General features: G+C 47.7%; 1 protein-coding gene across 2 annotated transcripts in view; it reads left to right on the top strand.

Moving 5' to 3' along the window:
• KIF3B (kinesin family member 3B) overlaps window positions 1-16174 on the top strand; it is a 28610-nt gene extending 12436 nt beyond the window's left edge. For both annotated transcript variants that reach the window (XM_040329826.1, XM_040329827.1), the window contains exons 3-9: window positions 1386-1487; window positions 3701-3823; window positions 6836-6954; window positions 7038-7151; window positions 8605-8710; window positions 14130-14308; window positions 15438-16174. In XM_040329826.1, the coding sequence (XP_040185760.1) occupies window positions 1386-1487; window positions 3701-3823; window positions 6836-6954; window positions 7038-7151; window positions 8605-8710; window positions 14130-14308; window positions 15438-15525 (831 nt within the window). In that variant the 3' untranslated portion in view covers window positions 15526-16174. The remainder of the gene's footprint in view (window positions 1-1385; window positions 1488-3700; window positions 3824-6835; window positions 6955-7037; window positions 7152-8604; window positions 8711-14129; window positions 14309-15437) is intronic.
• The last annotated feature ends 543 nt before the right edge of the window (window positions 16175-16717 follow it).

Here is a 16717-nt window from a genome sequence, read left to right as displayed (position 1 = left end):
GGTGGGAGGTACAGTGCCCCCATCATTGGTATCGGTGGGAGGTATACTCTCCATCATTTGGTATCGGTGGGAGGTATACGCTCCATCATTGGTATCGGTGGGAGGTATAGTGCTCCATCATTGGTATCGGTGGGAGGTATAGTGCCCCCATCATTGGTATTGGTGGGAGGTATAGTGCCCCCATCATTGGTATCGGTGGGAGGTATAGTGCCCCATCATTGGTATCGGTGGGAGGTATAGTGCCCTATCATTGGTATCTGTGGGAGGTATAGTGCCCCATCATTGGTATCGGTGGGAGGTGCAGTGCCCCCATCATTGGTATCGGTGGGAGGTGCAGTGCCCCCATCATTGGTATCGGTGGGAGGTGCAGTGCCCCCATCATTGGTATCGGTGGGAGGTATAGTGCCCCCATTATTGGTATAGGTGGGAGGTATAGTGCCCCCATCATTGGTATCGGTGGGAGGTATAGTGCCCCCATCATTGGTATCGGTAGGAGGTATAGTGCCCTATCATTTGTATCGGTGGGAGGAATAGTGCCCCCATCATTGGTATCAGCAGGAAGAATAGTGCTCCATCATTGGTTTCAGTAGAAGGTATAGTCTCCCATTATTGGTATAAATGGGAGGAATTGCCTTATCTTTGGTGTTATTGGGAGGAATTCTGCCCATTCATTGGTGTCAGTGAGGGGGAATTATGCCCCATTGTTGGTATCGGTGTATCAAAACGGTCCCCCAAAGGCTGAATAAAAAATCAAGCAATGGGCTGCACCTGGCTCCCTGGAGTGCAGTTTGGAGACCCCTGGCTAAAGCCCCATACACACCATCAGATTATCTGCAGATTTTTGTCTTCAGATTTACCAAAACCATGTAGTACAAGGACCTGCCTGATTGCATACAAATTGAAACTCTTAAGGTTTGACCTCATATTAGATGGTTTTGGTAAATCTGAAGACAAAAATCTGCAGATAATCTGATGGTGTGTATGGGGCTTTAGAGTTTGGCCAATAGTGTGTATTATGGGAGAGCCCTTCTATCTCATGCACTGAATAAAGTATTGGATGTCAGGCTGGAGAGCAGTGGAGAGGTTGTCCAGTAGCCCTCACGTTTGTAGCAGGGAGGAGATGGCTATCCTAGGGTGGGATGCCTAAGGTTAGATACTTAGAAGTAGGTCAAGTGTATCAATAAAGGCAGCTTATTAAAGCATTTCAAAATTATAAAGCACAGATCCTCTGTACAGCTTCCTTTTGGTTAGGTTCAATTCAGCAATAAACCTCCATGACCTGAGTGTCCATCATTTTCAAAAATAAGATCCAAAATTGCTTATCTACTTTGGCTATGATGTACATATTGCACAGTATTTGTCACTGATGACTTTACCTTTTGCAGGCCATGGAAAGTAAGCTTCTTGTTGGGGGTAAAAACATTGTTGACCATACCAACGAGCAGCAGAAAATCCTCGAGCTGAAGAGGAAAGAAATTGCTGAACAGGTAAGTGGCAGGGGTTTTAAAGAGATAAGTCATATTTTTTATTAACATTTGTTAAAGCTTCAGTGCATTGGCAATGGATCCAAGATTTTAAAAGCGGATCTATGTAGGAAAGCACGTGTCCATCCATCTCCTCACTGACATGGCCGTAGACTGTGGGCATAATAAAAGAGATGTCCGTAGACTGTGGGCATGATAAGAGATGTCCGTAGACTGTGGGCATGATAAGAGATGTCCGTAGACTGTGGGCATGATGAAAGAGATGGCCGTAGACTGTGGGCATGATGAAAGAGATGGCCGTAGACTGTGGGCATGATGAAAGAGATGGCCGTAGACTGTGGGCATGATGAAAGAGATGGCCGTAGACTGTGGGCATGATAAAAGAGATGACCGTAGACTGTGGGCATGATAAAAGAGATGACCGTAGACTGTGGGCATGATAAAAGAGATGGCCGTAGACTGTGGGCATGATGAAAGAGATGGCCGTAGACTGTGGGCATGATGAAAGAGATGACCGTAGACTGTGGGCATGATGAAAGAGATGGCCGTAGACTGTGGGCATGATGAAAGAGATGGCCGTAGACTGTGGGCATGATAAAAGAGATGACCGTAGACTGTGGGCATGATAAGAGATGACCGTAGACTGTGGGCATGATAAGAGATGACCGTAGACTGTGGGCATGATAAAAGAGATGGCCGTAGACTGTGGGCATGATAAAAGAGATGGCCGTAGACTGTGGGCATGATAAAAGAGATGGCCGTAGACTGTGGGCATGATAAAAGAGATGGCCGTAGACTGTGGGCATGATAAAAGAGATGGCCGTAGACTGTGGGCATGATAAGAGATGGCCGTAGACTGTGGGCATGATAAAAGAGATGTCCGTAGACATGATGCAGGAGCTGGCCAGAGGCTGCGGACATGATGCAGGAGCTGGCCAGAGGCTGCGCGCATGCTCCAAGAGGCGGTCAGTGATTGTGCGCATGCTCCAAGAGGCGGTCAGTGATTGTGCGCGTGCTCCAAGAGGCGGTCAGTGGTTGTGCGCGTGCTCCAAGAGGCGGTCAGTGATTGTGCGTGTGCTACAAGAGGCGGTCAGTGATTGTGCGCGTGCTACAAGAGGCGGTCAGTGGTTGTGCGCGTGCTCCAAGAGGCGGTCAGTGATTGTGCGCGTGCTCCAAGAGGCGGTCAGTGATTGTGCGTGTGCTACAAGAGGCGGTCAGTGATTGTGCGCGTGCTACAAGAGGCGGTCAGTGGTTGTGCGCGTGCTACAAGAGGCGGTCAGCGATTGTGCGCGTGCTCCAAGAGGCGGTCAGTGATTGTGCGCGTGCTACAAGAGGCGGTCAGTGATTGTGCGCGTGCTCCAAGAGGCGGTCAGTGGTTGTGCGCGTGCTACAAGAGGCGGTCAGTGGTTGTGCGCGTGCTACAAGAGGCGGTCAGTGGTTGTGCGCGTGCTACAAGAGGCGGTCAGTGATTGTGCGCGTGCTACAAGAGGTGGTCAGTGATTGTGCGCGTGCTACAAGAGGCGGTCAGTGGTTGTGCGCGTGCTCCAAGAGGCGGTCAGTGATTGTGCGCGTGCTCCAAGAGGCGGTCAGTGATTGTGCGCGTGCTACAAGAGGCGGTCAGTGATTGTGCGCGTGCTACAAGAGGCGGTCAGTGGTTGTGCGCGTGCTACAAGAGGCGGTCAGTGGTTGTGCGCGTGCTACAAGAGGCGGTCAGAGACTGCGGACATGCTGCAGGAGACTGTGAACGTACTATAGGAGTTGTTGGTAACTGAGGACATGCTTCTGGAGAACGCCATCTTAAAACATATTACACGAGACTGCTAGAAATCAATACTATAGCAGGGCAATGGGGAAACAGATTAGCAGAAGCCCCCCAGGGGCTGCACAGAAAGTGCCAAAGGGCCACAGGATGAGCACCAGGGGTCTAGGGCCAAGGCATTGGTCACATGGTCTATGCCAATGTAGCTTAGTGGACTGTTGTTGAGGCAGAATGGATCTACAAAGACGCTGATCTTTTCCTTTGCAAGAAATGTAGCAATTGCCATGAAGCAGAACTGGAACAATTGAAGGACAGGGGTCATATTTTTTTTTTTTTACTACTTTTCTTAACAAGAAAGAAAATGTTTAGATCTACTGTAAAACGTGCCGATACGGTTCTACTTTTGTATGAAACAGACATTGTAGCTCCAGGTCTAATGTGTATGTCGGTCATTTAGAAACGGCGAGAGCGCGAAATGCAGCAACAGATGGAGAGCCGTGATGAGGAGACTTTGGAGCTGAAGGAGACGTACAGTTCTTTACAGCAGGAGGTCGATATAAAGACCAAGAAACTGAAAAAGGTAAATCCCACAGGTGCATTTTCTTTGGTAATTAACATCGTATTATCTTTTTTTTATTATTATTATTATTATTATTTTACATCACAGAAACCCAACATTTTAGACTTTCTCTATCCACTGTATCCTCCAGATACCTGATGTGAGAGGTAATGCACACCTAGAAGTGTTAGATTACACATTGTTTGTTAGCTTGTTGCACCTAACATGATGATGGGTCCACCTTAACCACTTGCCCACCGCCTCATGTCTAAAAGACGTCCTATTTTTAAAGATGTATATCTCGGTAACGGCAGCAGCTGCTGCCACAACCGAGGTATGCATCTTTAGTGCCGACGGTCCTGTAAACGATAACGGCGGTCTCCGCGGCGGATTCGCCGCGAGATCGCCGTTATCCGCGGCGGGAGAGGGGCCCCCCCTCCCGCCGCTCTCCCGCGCCTTCCGCCGCTTACCGGAGCCGTCGGTAGCGGCGGAGGCGATCATGTCCGTTCGGCAAGTGACTGGGGACGAGACTGAAGGAAAAATCTCCTTCACCCGTCCCCATAGCTCTGCTGGGCGGAAGTGACGTCAAAACGTCAGTCCCGCCCAGCGTCTTAAAGCAACATTTTTTTTTTCTGTCATTTAAAAAAATGACAGTTTAATTTTTTTTTTTTTTGCATTTAAGCCTAAATATGAGATGTGACGTCTTTTTGACCCCAGATCTCATATTTAAGAGGACCTGTCATGCTTGTTTCTATTACAAGGGATGTTTACATTCCTTGTAATAGGAATAAAAGTGATTTTTTTTTTTTTTTTTTTTTTATTTCAGTGTAAAAAATTATAAAAATAAATAAGAAAACAAAAAAAAAATTTTAAAAACGCCCCGTCCCGACGAGCTCGCGCGCAAAAGCGAACGCATACGCGAGTAGCGCCCGCATATGAAAACGGTGTTCAAACCACACAAGTGAGGTATCGCCGCGATCGTTAGAGCGAGAGCAATAATTCTAGCCCTAGACCTACTCTGTAGCTCAAAAAATGCAACCTGTAGAATTTTTTAAACGTCGCCTATTGAGATTTTTAAGGGTAAAAGTTTGACGCCATGCCACGAGCGGGTGCAATTTTTAAGCGTGTCATGTTGGGTATCATTTTACTCGGCGTAACATTATCTTTCACAATATATAAAAAAATTGGGCAAAAATTATTGTTGTCTTATTTTTTAATTCAAAAAAGTGATTTTTTCCCAAAAAAAGTGCGCTTGTAAGACCGCTGCGCAAATACGGTGTGACAAAAAGTATTGCAATGACTGCCATTTTATTCCCTAGGATGTCTGCTAAAAAAAAATATATAATGTTTGGGGGTTCTGATTAATTTTCTAGCAAAAATATTGTGATTTTCACATGAAGGAGAGAAGTGCCAGAATAGGCCCGGTGGTCAAGTGGTTAAAGCGGAGTTCCACCCTAAAAATGAACTTTCTATCAACCGCTTGTCTTTAATGTAAAAAAAAAAAATCATTTTTACTCACTTCTATCTTCCTGTTACTAGGCAGATTTCGTAATCTGCCTAGTCCCTGGTCCTAGGTGGTTCAACTTCCTGTCCTAAGACCCCATTGCCTCCTGGGAAATTATGACACTCATTTCCCAGGAGTCTCTGGGCATTACTGTGCCCAAAAATCGCCCAGCATGCACCTCTCCCTGAAAACCAGGAAGAAAAAGGAACTGGGCTTCACATGCCCCCCCACACATATGATAGATACGGCCACAACATGAGCTGGAGAATATAAGGCATGATTTCTGGAACGATTGGGGAGCTATTAATATGTTTTAGGGACTATTTATTTAATGTGATTAAAAATATGCCCGGAAACCCACTTTAACCGCTTAAGGACCGCCTCCTGCACATATACGTCGGCAGAATGGCACGGCTGGGCACAAGCACGTAAAGGTACGTCCTCTTTAAGTGCCCAGCCGTGGGTCGCTGGCGCGTGCCCGCGACCCGGTCCGAAGCTCCATGACCACGGAACCCGCGGACCCGATCGCCGCCGGAGTCCCGCGATCGGTCCCCGGAGCTGAAGAACGGGGAGAGCTGTGTGTAAACACAGCTTCCCCCGTTCTTCACTGTGGCGCCGTCATCGATCGTGTGTTCCCTGATATAGGGAAACGCAATCAATGACGTCACACCTACAGTCACACCCCCCCTACAGTTAGAAACACAAATGAGGTCACACATAACCCCTTCAGCGCCCCCTTGTGGTTAGCTCCCAAACTGCAATTGTCATTTTCGCAGTAAACAATGCATTTTTAATGCATTTTTTTTCTGTGAAAATGACAATTGTCCCAAAAACGTGTCAAAATTGTCCGAAGTGTCCGCCATAATGTCGCAGTCACGAAAAAAAACGCTGATCGCCGCCATTAGTAGTAAAAAAAAAAAAAAAAAATATTAATAAAAATGCAATAAAACTATCCCCTATTTTGTAAACGCTATAAATTTTGCGCAAACCAAACGATAAACGCTTATTGCGATTTTTTTTTTACCAGAAATAGGTAGAAGAATACGTATCGGCCTAAACTGTGGAAAACATTTTTTTTATATATGTTTTTGGGGGATATTTATTATAGCAAAAAGTAAAAAATATTGATTTTTTTTTCAAAATTGTCGCTCTATTTTTGTTTATAACGCAAAAAATAAAAAACGCAGAGGTGATCAAATACCACCAAAAGAAAGCTCTATTTGTGGGGAAAAAAGGACGCCAATTTTGTTTGGGAGCCACGTCGCACGACCACGCAATTGTCCGTTAAAGCGACGCAGTGCCGAATCGCAAAAACTGGCCAGGTCCTTTAGCTGCCTAAAGGTCCGGGTCTTAAATGGTTAGGAATAAGGTGTGGCAGTCTAATCTTGGTCATAAACTGATTTTCCAATCTATGTATCAGGAAAGCAGCATAGGAGATTCAGATTTGTGATTCTGGATTTCATGTACGCCATGTATGACCTATGCTTATGATCTGTGCTTATGATCTGTACCCCCCCTTTCTCTTCCAGCTGTTTTCCAAGCTGCAAGCGGTTAAGGCGGAGATCCACGACCTGCAGGAAGAACACATAAAAGAGCGCCAAGAGCTGGAGCAGACGCAGAACGAGCTGACTCGAGAGCTGAAGTTAAAGTAAGGATTTATTGTAGAGAGTACCAACGCTCTCCGATCATTGCTTGGTCCTAGTCCCGGTATAACGGTTTCTTACGTCGCAGGCACCTCATCATTGAGAACTTCATTCCTATGGAAGAGAAAAATAAGATGATGAACCGCTGCTATATGGAGGAGGAGGAGGATCAGTGGAAGCTTCATCCAATCAGCAGACTGGAGTAAGTATTGCATACCTACACTTACTGGGGATGGGCATTCTGCCTTCCGATGTGCAGACAGAAGTGATATTAAAGTTTTTGTTTATTTTTTCTCTAGAAATAAAAAACACGATATACTTACCTGCTTTATGTAATGGTTTTTGCACAGAGATGCATACGAACGATCGGGAGCTTTCGGATCATGTGACCGATTTGACAGCCAATCACAGCGGTCACATGACCCAAATAACTGCCTTTTGCCTCCCGGCTTTTAGAACCCTTAAAATACCAGCAGGCAGTCGGTGGAAAGGGGTTAAGAAGCAGGCCCTGAAGCCAGCCGCCACATCCTTAACAACCGATGACTCATCAGCTGTCAGCGGTCTTCCCCACTGACAGCTAAATGTAAACAGAGGGGTAGATTCTCGTAGAGGCGCGCAATGATACGGCGGCGCAGCGTATTATATTTACGCTACGCCGCCGTAACTTTCAGGAGCAAGTGCTGTATTCACAAAGCACTTGCTCCGTAAGTCGCGGCGGCGTAGCGTAAATGGGGCCGGCGTAAGCGCGCATAATTCAAATGTGGAATGGGGGGGGGGTGTTTTATGTAAATGTATGATGACCTGACGTGATTGAAGTTTTTTACGGACGGCGCATGCGCCGTCCGTGTACATATCCCAGTGTGCATTGCTTCCAAGTACGGCGCAACGACGTATTGGTTTCGACGTGAACGTAAATTACGTCCAGCCCTATTTGCGAACGACTTACGCAAACAACGTAAATTCAAATTTCGAAGCGGCAACGACGTCCATACTTAACATTGGCTGCGCCTCCTAATAGCAGGAACAACGTTACGCCGAAAAAGCCTTAACGCAAACGGCGTAAAAAACGAACACCGGGCGCACGTACTTTTGTGAATCGGCGTATCTAGGAAATTAGCATATTCTACGCCGACAACAACGGAAGCGCCCCCCCTAGCGGCCAGCGTCAGAATGCACCCTAAGATACGACGGCGTAAGAGACGTATGCCAGTCGTATCTTAGGCTAAAGTCGGCATATCTAGCTTTCTGAATACAGAAAGTAGATACGCCGGCGCAGATTTGAATTTACGCGGCGTATCTATGGATACGCCGGCGTAAATTCTCTGTGAATCTACCCCAGAATTGTCAGCGAATAAATCTTATCTGGAAAACAAAGGAGGCCCCCAGATCTTATCCCCTCCCACCACCCATGTGAATGAGTATGGGTTACATAGTAACCCTACTCGTTCAGAAAAAAAAAAGTCAAAGTTGACAAACTGGTTTTGTGTTTTTATTTAGTCTTTTAGTAAAGTAAAAACGCAAACATAAAAAAAAAATAGTAAAAATTTCCATCCTAAGAAATGTTTTGTTCTTTTTGGGATGGATAAAAACCTTTTGCTTTCACATACTGACCTGTGCTGTGCACTTCTGGCACTCCTTATCTTTTCTCTGTCTAGAAATCAGCAGATGATGAGACGGTCCGTGTCCGCCATTGGCTACAAGAGACCACTGAGTCGTCACGCAAGAATGGCGATGATGGTCAGGCCCGATCCTCGATACAGGGTAAGGCGGGATCGGTGTTGGCTTCCAAAAAGACCCGCGTCTATTCATTTCAGTTGTAAATCAGACGTTTGCCTCTTCAGGATTAACAAAGAGGAACTGAACTCTGAAAGGCAAGCAGAGGGCAAAGTCATTAGTATTGCCTATGGTCTCTCTGCCGCTGACCCCCCCCCATTACTGACTTACCATGTCTTGTTCTTCTTTGTGTTTCTGTGTGGGACGGCCATCTTGGTAGAGGCAGGGCTTTGCTTCCTCACTTTAAAACCTCCAGCAAGGACAACAGTGAGCAATACAGGAGTGACATCACCTAAAGTGACTAGCAATCAGAGGCAGCAGTGCCTTACGTCTCACACTGCAGATATCCAGCTATGAGGATGTAGACACAGGAGTGCCTAGGCACCCTCACATACCAGGAAGAGGCAGCAGTGCCTTACGTCTCACACTGCAGATATCCAGCTATGAGGATGTAGACACAGGAGTGCCTAGGCACCCTCACATACCAGGAAGAGGCAGCAGTGCCTTACGTCTCACACTGCAGATATCCAGCTATGAGGATGTAGACACAGGAGTGCCTAGGCACCCTCACATACCAGGAAGAGGCAGCAGTGCCTTACGTCTCACACTGCAGATATCCAGCTATGAGGATGTAGACACAGGAGTGCCTAGGCACCCTCACATACCAGGAAGAGCACTGCTTCTTTTCAGGAGGAACTCCAGGCAAAATATCAGGGTATTGCTTAGGCACAAATAACACGTCTAGATATTCTATGCGACCTCACAAGTCTTTTCTTTTTGCGTTCAGGTTCACTTTAACCACTTGACTTCGGGAAGATTTACCCTCCTTCATGACCAGGACATTTTTTGTGTTCCTTTAACTGACAATTGCGCGGTCGTGCAACGTTGTACCCAAATAAAATGTATGTATTTTTTTTTACCACAAATAGAGCTTTCTTTTGGTGGTATTTGGTCACCTCTGCGTTTTTTTTTTTTTTTTTTTTTGTGCTATAAACCAAAAAAGAGCAACAACAATAATTCTTACTTTCCGCTAAAAAACACACATAAAAAAAATTCAATTTCCTCTTCAGTTTAGGCCAATATGTATTCTGCTACATGTTTTTGGTAAAAAAAAAAAAAAAAAATCCCAATAAGCGTATATTGATTGGTTTGCGCAAAGGTTATAAACTACAGGATATACACTGAATTTTTTTTTTATTTTTTTTATATACTATGATTGGCGGCAATCGGCGACTTATAGCAGGACTGCGATATTACGGGGGACAGTGTGATGCTAACTGACACTTTGCCGTGACTTGTGAGTCCCCAAGTCGCATGACATGTGAAATCCCACGTTGGTCAATGAGAGCTGTCGTAATTTGCACTGCTGAGGTCGCTCCGACTTTAGAATATGTTTTTTTCAAGGCGACTTCTATCCGACTTGTGCCCATAGACTTGCCGCCACCACTTGCCGCCTGCCATATGGCAATATGATAGTGGCAAAGTGGTTTAGTTATCCTGATCGGACATCATATGACGTAATCACGATAACAAGCTGGCATGCAGCGCGGTGATCGGGGGTGCTGTGTGTCATTTTGACACACCGCAACTCCGATCGGTTTATGGACCCTCTGACAGAGGCTTCTTACCATGTGATCAGCTGTGACCAATCACAACTGATCATCCCGTGAACCAGAAAGTGCCGGTGTGATGCAATTGCCTATATGCTTCAGTCTAATGCTCTCCCTGCTAACTTAATGCTGTTGGTTACAGGTAACAGGTGTTTATGTGTGATTCATCTCTCTCTGTAAGGACTGTTCATATGTTAAATAAGGCTAGCTTTTGAAAGGCCTTTAATTGTGTGATAACCCTGTCTACAACCTAGTGATTCTCAGAGGTGTTAATAGGTGTCAAACTGGAAGCAGACGAAACGTCTGCTTAGGAAACTCAAGTGTGTGAAGGTGGTTTGTTGTGTAAGGAATGTGCAGTGATTAGACATGATAATTGTCGGTCGGTGCCGACCTGTCTGGAATGTTTTAGTAATTAGCCTTAGTGTGTGATTGGGTTGGGTGGAGATTTCATTGTTGCTTCAATGTCTTGGACTGTATAAAAAGCTGAGAAGAAAAACCATTAAAGTCTGTCTTGTTCAAGCAGTAAGCTTGTCTCATGTGTGGCTTTCTGGGCGACTCCAGGGATATCCCTCCTCTTGGAATATTGGGGTGATTTTCGTTATGGGAAGAAGGGAACGTTGACGGGGATATCATACCGATACCGTCACAATTGGTTGGTAGCAGTGGGATTTTTCCCTTCTATTCCCCTTCACACCCGGATTCCAAGCAGACACTGGAAGAACTACTGGAAGTTCGTGGAAGGATTGCTAGCAACAAAACCAAGCGGGTCATCATAGCAGAATCAATGGAGCTAGACCAGGAGGACGGGATTGCAGCAACGCCAGCAGTACAAGAGATGGAGACACCAGTGATTCAGGAGGAGGAATCGCCAGCCAACAAGCTAATGAGAGAGAAGCTAGCGTGGTTCGGCCCGAACCCAACGCCAGATGTGGTACTGAAAGTGATGGACATGTTAGTAAACGCAGAGCTACAGAAGGCTAAAGAAATAAGAGACGCGGAGCTACAGGAGGCTAAAGAAATAAGAGACGCAGAGCTACAGAAGGATAAACAAATAAGGGACGCAGAACTACAGAAGGATAAACAAATAAGGGACGCAGAACTACAGAAGGCTAAACAAATAAGAGATGCAGAGCTACAGTTAAAACTGGCAGCAGTCCAACAAGCAGCCGCACCTTCTACGAACAGTGAGTACAGCACAGCAGACGCAAGGAAGATTCCGTTTAGCGCTTTTAAAGCTTTTGATGAAAAGGACTGTGAGATTGATAACTTCCTGGCGGATTTTGAGCGACAATGTAACCTGCACCGAATAGCTAGAAGAGAGTGGGTTGCAATATTGTCAGGCAAACTGTCAGGCAAAGCTTCTGATGCTTTCCGGACCGTGCCAGATCAGGATATCCATAGCTACGCCCGGGTTAAAGAAGTGCTCCTGGCTCGTTATGCAGTAACCCCAGAGTCCCACCGACAGAAGTTCAGGGACTCACGCAAAACCACGAAAGACTCTTATGCGGAATGGGCATGCCAATTGTCCCGGTCGGCCTCTAACTGGGCTAACAGCAGCCAGGCCACCACCGCAGAGGACATTTTGCAACTAATGCTCCTGGAGCAATTTTACAATCACATCCAGACAGACGTCAAGGATTGGGTGAGAGATCGCAGGCCCATGACTCTACCAGAGGCCGCGAAGTTGGCGGATGAATATGCGGATACTCGCAAGACAAACCAGGTCACACCACGGGTACAACCCCCACAACCAATGGCGCCCTCACACCCACCAGCCGCTAGATACCAACCGCCTAACAGACCGATGACATATAGCCCTCGCTACCCACGCCAGGAGGACAACGAACAACGCTGCTTCCGGTGCAAACAGTTGGGTCACTTCAAGCAGAATTGCCCCATGAATGACAACACCAGGTCAAATTGGTCTCAACCTGGGTACCGCCCACCAGCAGCAGCCCATTGTGTAGACTCGGCTTGGGATCCCCAGGAGCTGGGTCAGGAAGAACCATTGGGCACCCCTTACGAAGCCCTCATGGTACAATCTGTTATTACGGACAACAGGGAACACCATTGTCAGCTGGTCATGGGCGACAGCCATGAGCCGGAGGGGCCTTGGAGGGAGCTGGGCAGAAAGAGGCACCGCCAGCTACCCTCCAAGAAGAAGAGGTCCTGGAAGTCATATAACCAGCGGACCTGGGAGGAGAAGAAGCGACTGGAGGAGATGGAATCGCAGCGGGCGCCCCAGATGCGGGCCGAGATGTTCGCCAAGGGCCCACCGGTGGCCCCTTACACCACCACCCAGTTCCTGATGATGAAGGACCACGTTGAAAGCCTGCAGGACATGAGCAAGCAGGATCTGATCCGTGAGTACATAGAGCTGGAGGAGTGCATAAGCCGCATGGAGGAGGAGAACAACCACCTGAGGTCACAGCGGGCTGACCCCCCCAGGCTCCATGAACTGGAGATGGAGCTGGAAAAGCTCAAAGAGGAGAACCGGCGGCTGCGGAGGGAGCAGGCGGTGGCTGACCTTATGGGGCTCTGAGTCCCCTCTCTCCCCCCCCCCCCCCCCGGACTCTGAGCACCAGTGCTACAGCACTTCAACAAATATAACTTTTTCTTTTTATGAATCTCCTGTGATTGTCACTTCAGAGCCATAACCTGCCCCTCCCATAGCGGGACACCTAGATGGCGGCGCACAGACCCATTCGCCATCTTCACACTGACTTCTGGTGACTTTGCAGATCGCACAAAGACTTGGGGACTGACCGACGTGTGATCTGAAGACCCGGTGGCATACCTGAGTCTGAAGCAGTTGCCAAGGGAGGTCAGTCACGCCAAACGGAGTTAACCTCGGACTAAAAGCTCTGAACCCGTCAACCCTACTGGACCAGGGAAGGTCCAACCGGGTTTGCCGGAGCAGGGAGAAAAGGGGGGGCCATTGTGATGCAATTGCCTATATGCTTCAGTCTAATGCTCTCCCTGCTAACTTAATGCTGTTGGTTACAGGTAACAGGTGTTTATGTGTGATTCATCTCTCTCTGTAAGGACTGTTCATATGTTAAATAAGGCTAGCTTTTGAAAGGCCTTTAATTGTGTGATAACCCTGTCTACAACCTAGTGATTCTCAGAGGTGTTAATAGGTGTCAAACTGGAAGCAGACGAAACGTCTGCTTAGGAAACTCAAGTGTGTGAAGGTGGTTTGTTGTGTAAGGAATGTGCAGTGATTAGACATGATAATTGTCGGTCGGTGCCGACCTGTCTGGAATGTTTTAGTAATTAGCCTTAGTGTGTGATTGGGTTGGGTGGAGATTTCATTGTTGCTTCAATGTCTTGGACTGTATAAAAAGCTGAGAAGAAAAACCATTAAAGTCTGTCTTGTTCAAGCAGTAAGCTTGTCTCATGTGTGGCTTTCTGGGCGACTCCAGGGATATCCCTCCTCTTGGAATATTGGGGTGATTTTCGTTATGGGAAGAAGGGAACGTTGACGGGGATATCATACCGATACCGTCACAGCCGGTAAACGGCTTTCCTTGGTTCATGCTGACAGGGACAACGTGCTGCTCTCCCTGTCTGGGGGGTCTGCGCTGATAATCGGCACATTGATTATCAGTGCAGCCCCCATCAGATGTACCCATCAGTTGCCAATAAGTGCCCATCACCTGCCAACCTGTGCCCCATAATAAACGCCAGTCAGTGCCTACAACAGTGAATGCTCTGGCAAGTAAAACGTCTCATCTCTGCCTTTCATCTGTGTATGTAGCTGTTTGCTCGGTTTTCAATAAAAAATAATCTTTCAGGCCGAGAACATTGTTCTGCTGGAGCTGGATATGCCAAGCCGTACGACTCGGGAATACGAAGGTCCGGCAGTGGCTCCCAAGGTCCAGGCTGCACTGGAAGCCGCCCTTCAGGACGAAGATGACATCCAAGTTGATGCCTCGACATTTGAAAGCATGGCCAGTAAAAAGTCCAAAGCCAGGTGAGTACAGGTCTGCTGGAAAATGTTCTCTCGAGGGGTGTGAATGGAGGAGTATGTCGAGGGGGTGTGAATGTTGGAGTATCCCGAGGGGTGTGAATGGAGGAGTATGTCGAGGGGGTGTGAATGTTGGAGTATCTGGAGGGGGTGTGAATGTTGGAGTATCTGGAGGGGGTGTGAATGTTGGAGTATCTGGAGGGGGTGTGAATGTTGGAGTATCTGGAGGGGGTGTGAATGTTGGAGTATCTGGAGGGGTGTGTGAATGTTTGAGTATCCGGAGGGGGGTGTGAATGTTGGAGTATCCGGAGGGGGTGTGAATGTTGGAGTATCCGGAGGGGGGTGTGAATGTTGGAGTATCCGGAGGGGGGTGTGAATGTTGGAGTATCCGGAGGGGGGGGTGAATGTTGGAGTATCCGGAGGGGGGGGTGAATGTTGGAGTATCCGGAGGGGGTGTGAATGTTGGAGTATCCGGAGGGGTGTGTGAATGTTGGAGTATCCGGAGGGGTGTGTGAATGTTGGAGTATCCGGAGGGGGGTGTGAATGTTGGAGTATCCGGAGGGGGTGTGAATGTTGGAGTATCCGGAGGGGGGTGTGAATGTTGGAGTATCCGGAGGGGGTGTGAATGTTGGAGTATCCGGAGGGGGGTGTGAATGTTGGAGTATCTGGAGGGGGTGTGAATGTTGGAGTATCTCGAGGGGGTGTGAATGTTGGAGTATCTCGAGGGGGTGTGAATGTTGGAGTATCTGGAGGGGGTGTGAATGTTGGAGTATCTCGAGGGGGTGTGAATGTTGGAGTATCTCGAGGGGGTGTGAATGTTGGAGTATCCGGAGGGGGGTGTGAATGTTGGAGTATCTGGAGGAGTGCTTTGGATTACAAGCATTCTCCTGCAACGGATTATGCTACAGGTTCCACTGTATATATCAATAATGCCTCCTAACTGCCTGTCAAATGCTTTCTAAAGGGTGATCCGAACAGAGAATCGCTCTTCAGAGACCAAAACAAGTGCGAATGAGCCCTAAAAGAACCAGAGGCTGACTCGGCCCACAAGGCTCTATCTACAAATAAAATCTCACTGTTGTTTTCTGAACAGTATCCTGACCTTCTACATTTCTTCTTTCTCTGGTAATTCCAGGCCCAAGACTGGACGGCGGACCGGCCCTTCCCCCAGCCCCTCCGGATCCTCGCACTTCCCCCAGACAAGGGGCCTGGTTCCAAAGTAAACGGAAGCCCAGGACCAGGTCCGTGGACCCCCTGATGAAGTATTAGGACGGCCATACGTAACATGAAGAAGACCTGACTCGGCACCGAAGGAGGAGACCAACCCAACTCTAGAAATACATTTCTCAATGCTGGAATCACTTGCGCTTTCTCAGGCCGACAGTAGAGTTTTTTTTTTTTGGAGGGTCAGAGTACCAAACGTAAGTGGCAGTAATACGTCTAGTACCTAACGCTAGTAGATGTGGTAGCACCTTCTCAAGGCACAAGATCGGGCGTTCTCCGGCCTAAAACGGCGAGGATAGTGTGCGGGACGTCCGCTTAAAGTGCGCACAATGGAGTCGGCCATGTTGTGTTCCATTCGGTAACCTCAGCTATAAAGAATGCCGAGTCCTACGCCTCTGATGTCACTACGTCTTAGCCTGCTGATAGGCCGTACGTCAGCTCCGCCCATAACGTGGCCACCTCCATCTTGTGTAGTACGGCCTGTACACTTTAAAACTTTATCGACAAAACGGAAGAAGAGTTTACCGCTAGATACAACTCGGGAGTGTCGCGTGTACACGCCTGATGTGTTTACATACAAACTCCACTCTCTGCACTGATCTCTGTACCCTAACCTGTGTTTATCGGTATTTATATCATTTTTTATGACTTAGATGTATATTTAGTCTTCTTTTATAATGTAAATTTAGTGGTTTTTGTTTTGTTGGAAGGCTGCTTCGTGCCGTCTGATGGTGACTTTTATCCCCGCGTCATTACCCCGGTAACACGTCATGCTGAGCTGCTACTGGCTGTGACGGTTCCAAACTTAGTCCCGTTGACTGGATCTCATTAGGCCAGATCTCTTTTGGATTTTTTTTTATGTTTTGGACAGGGCATGGTTAAAATACGTGAGGTTTATTTTTGGGGAGACATCCTAAAAACCCAAGTTCAGCTTAAATTAAAAAAATGCCACAGCCCCCCCCCCCCGCACCATGGTCCAGTGCTGCTTTGGGTTGAGTGATGCCTAGTGCTGCTTTCAGTGCTGCTTTGGGTTGAGTGGCGCTCAGGGCTGCTTTGGGTTTAGAGACGCCCAGGGCTGCTTTGGGTTTAGCGACACCCAGGGCTGCTTTGGGTTGAGTGGCGCCCGGGGCTGCTTTGGGTTTAGCGACGCCTGGGGCTGCTTTGGGTTGAGTGACGCCCAGGGCTGCTTTG

The sequence above is a fragment of the Rana temporaria genome, chromosome 12 (assembly GCF_905171775.1).
Source record: "Rana temporaria chromosome 12, aRanTem1.1, whole genome shotgun sequence".
Taxonomy (NCBI): Eukaryota; Metazoa; Chordata; class Amphibia; order Anura; family Ranidae; genus Rana; species Rana temporaria.
Note: the sequence above shows the minus strand (reverse complement) of the source record. Positions and strands in the feature narration are given on the sequence as shown.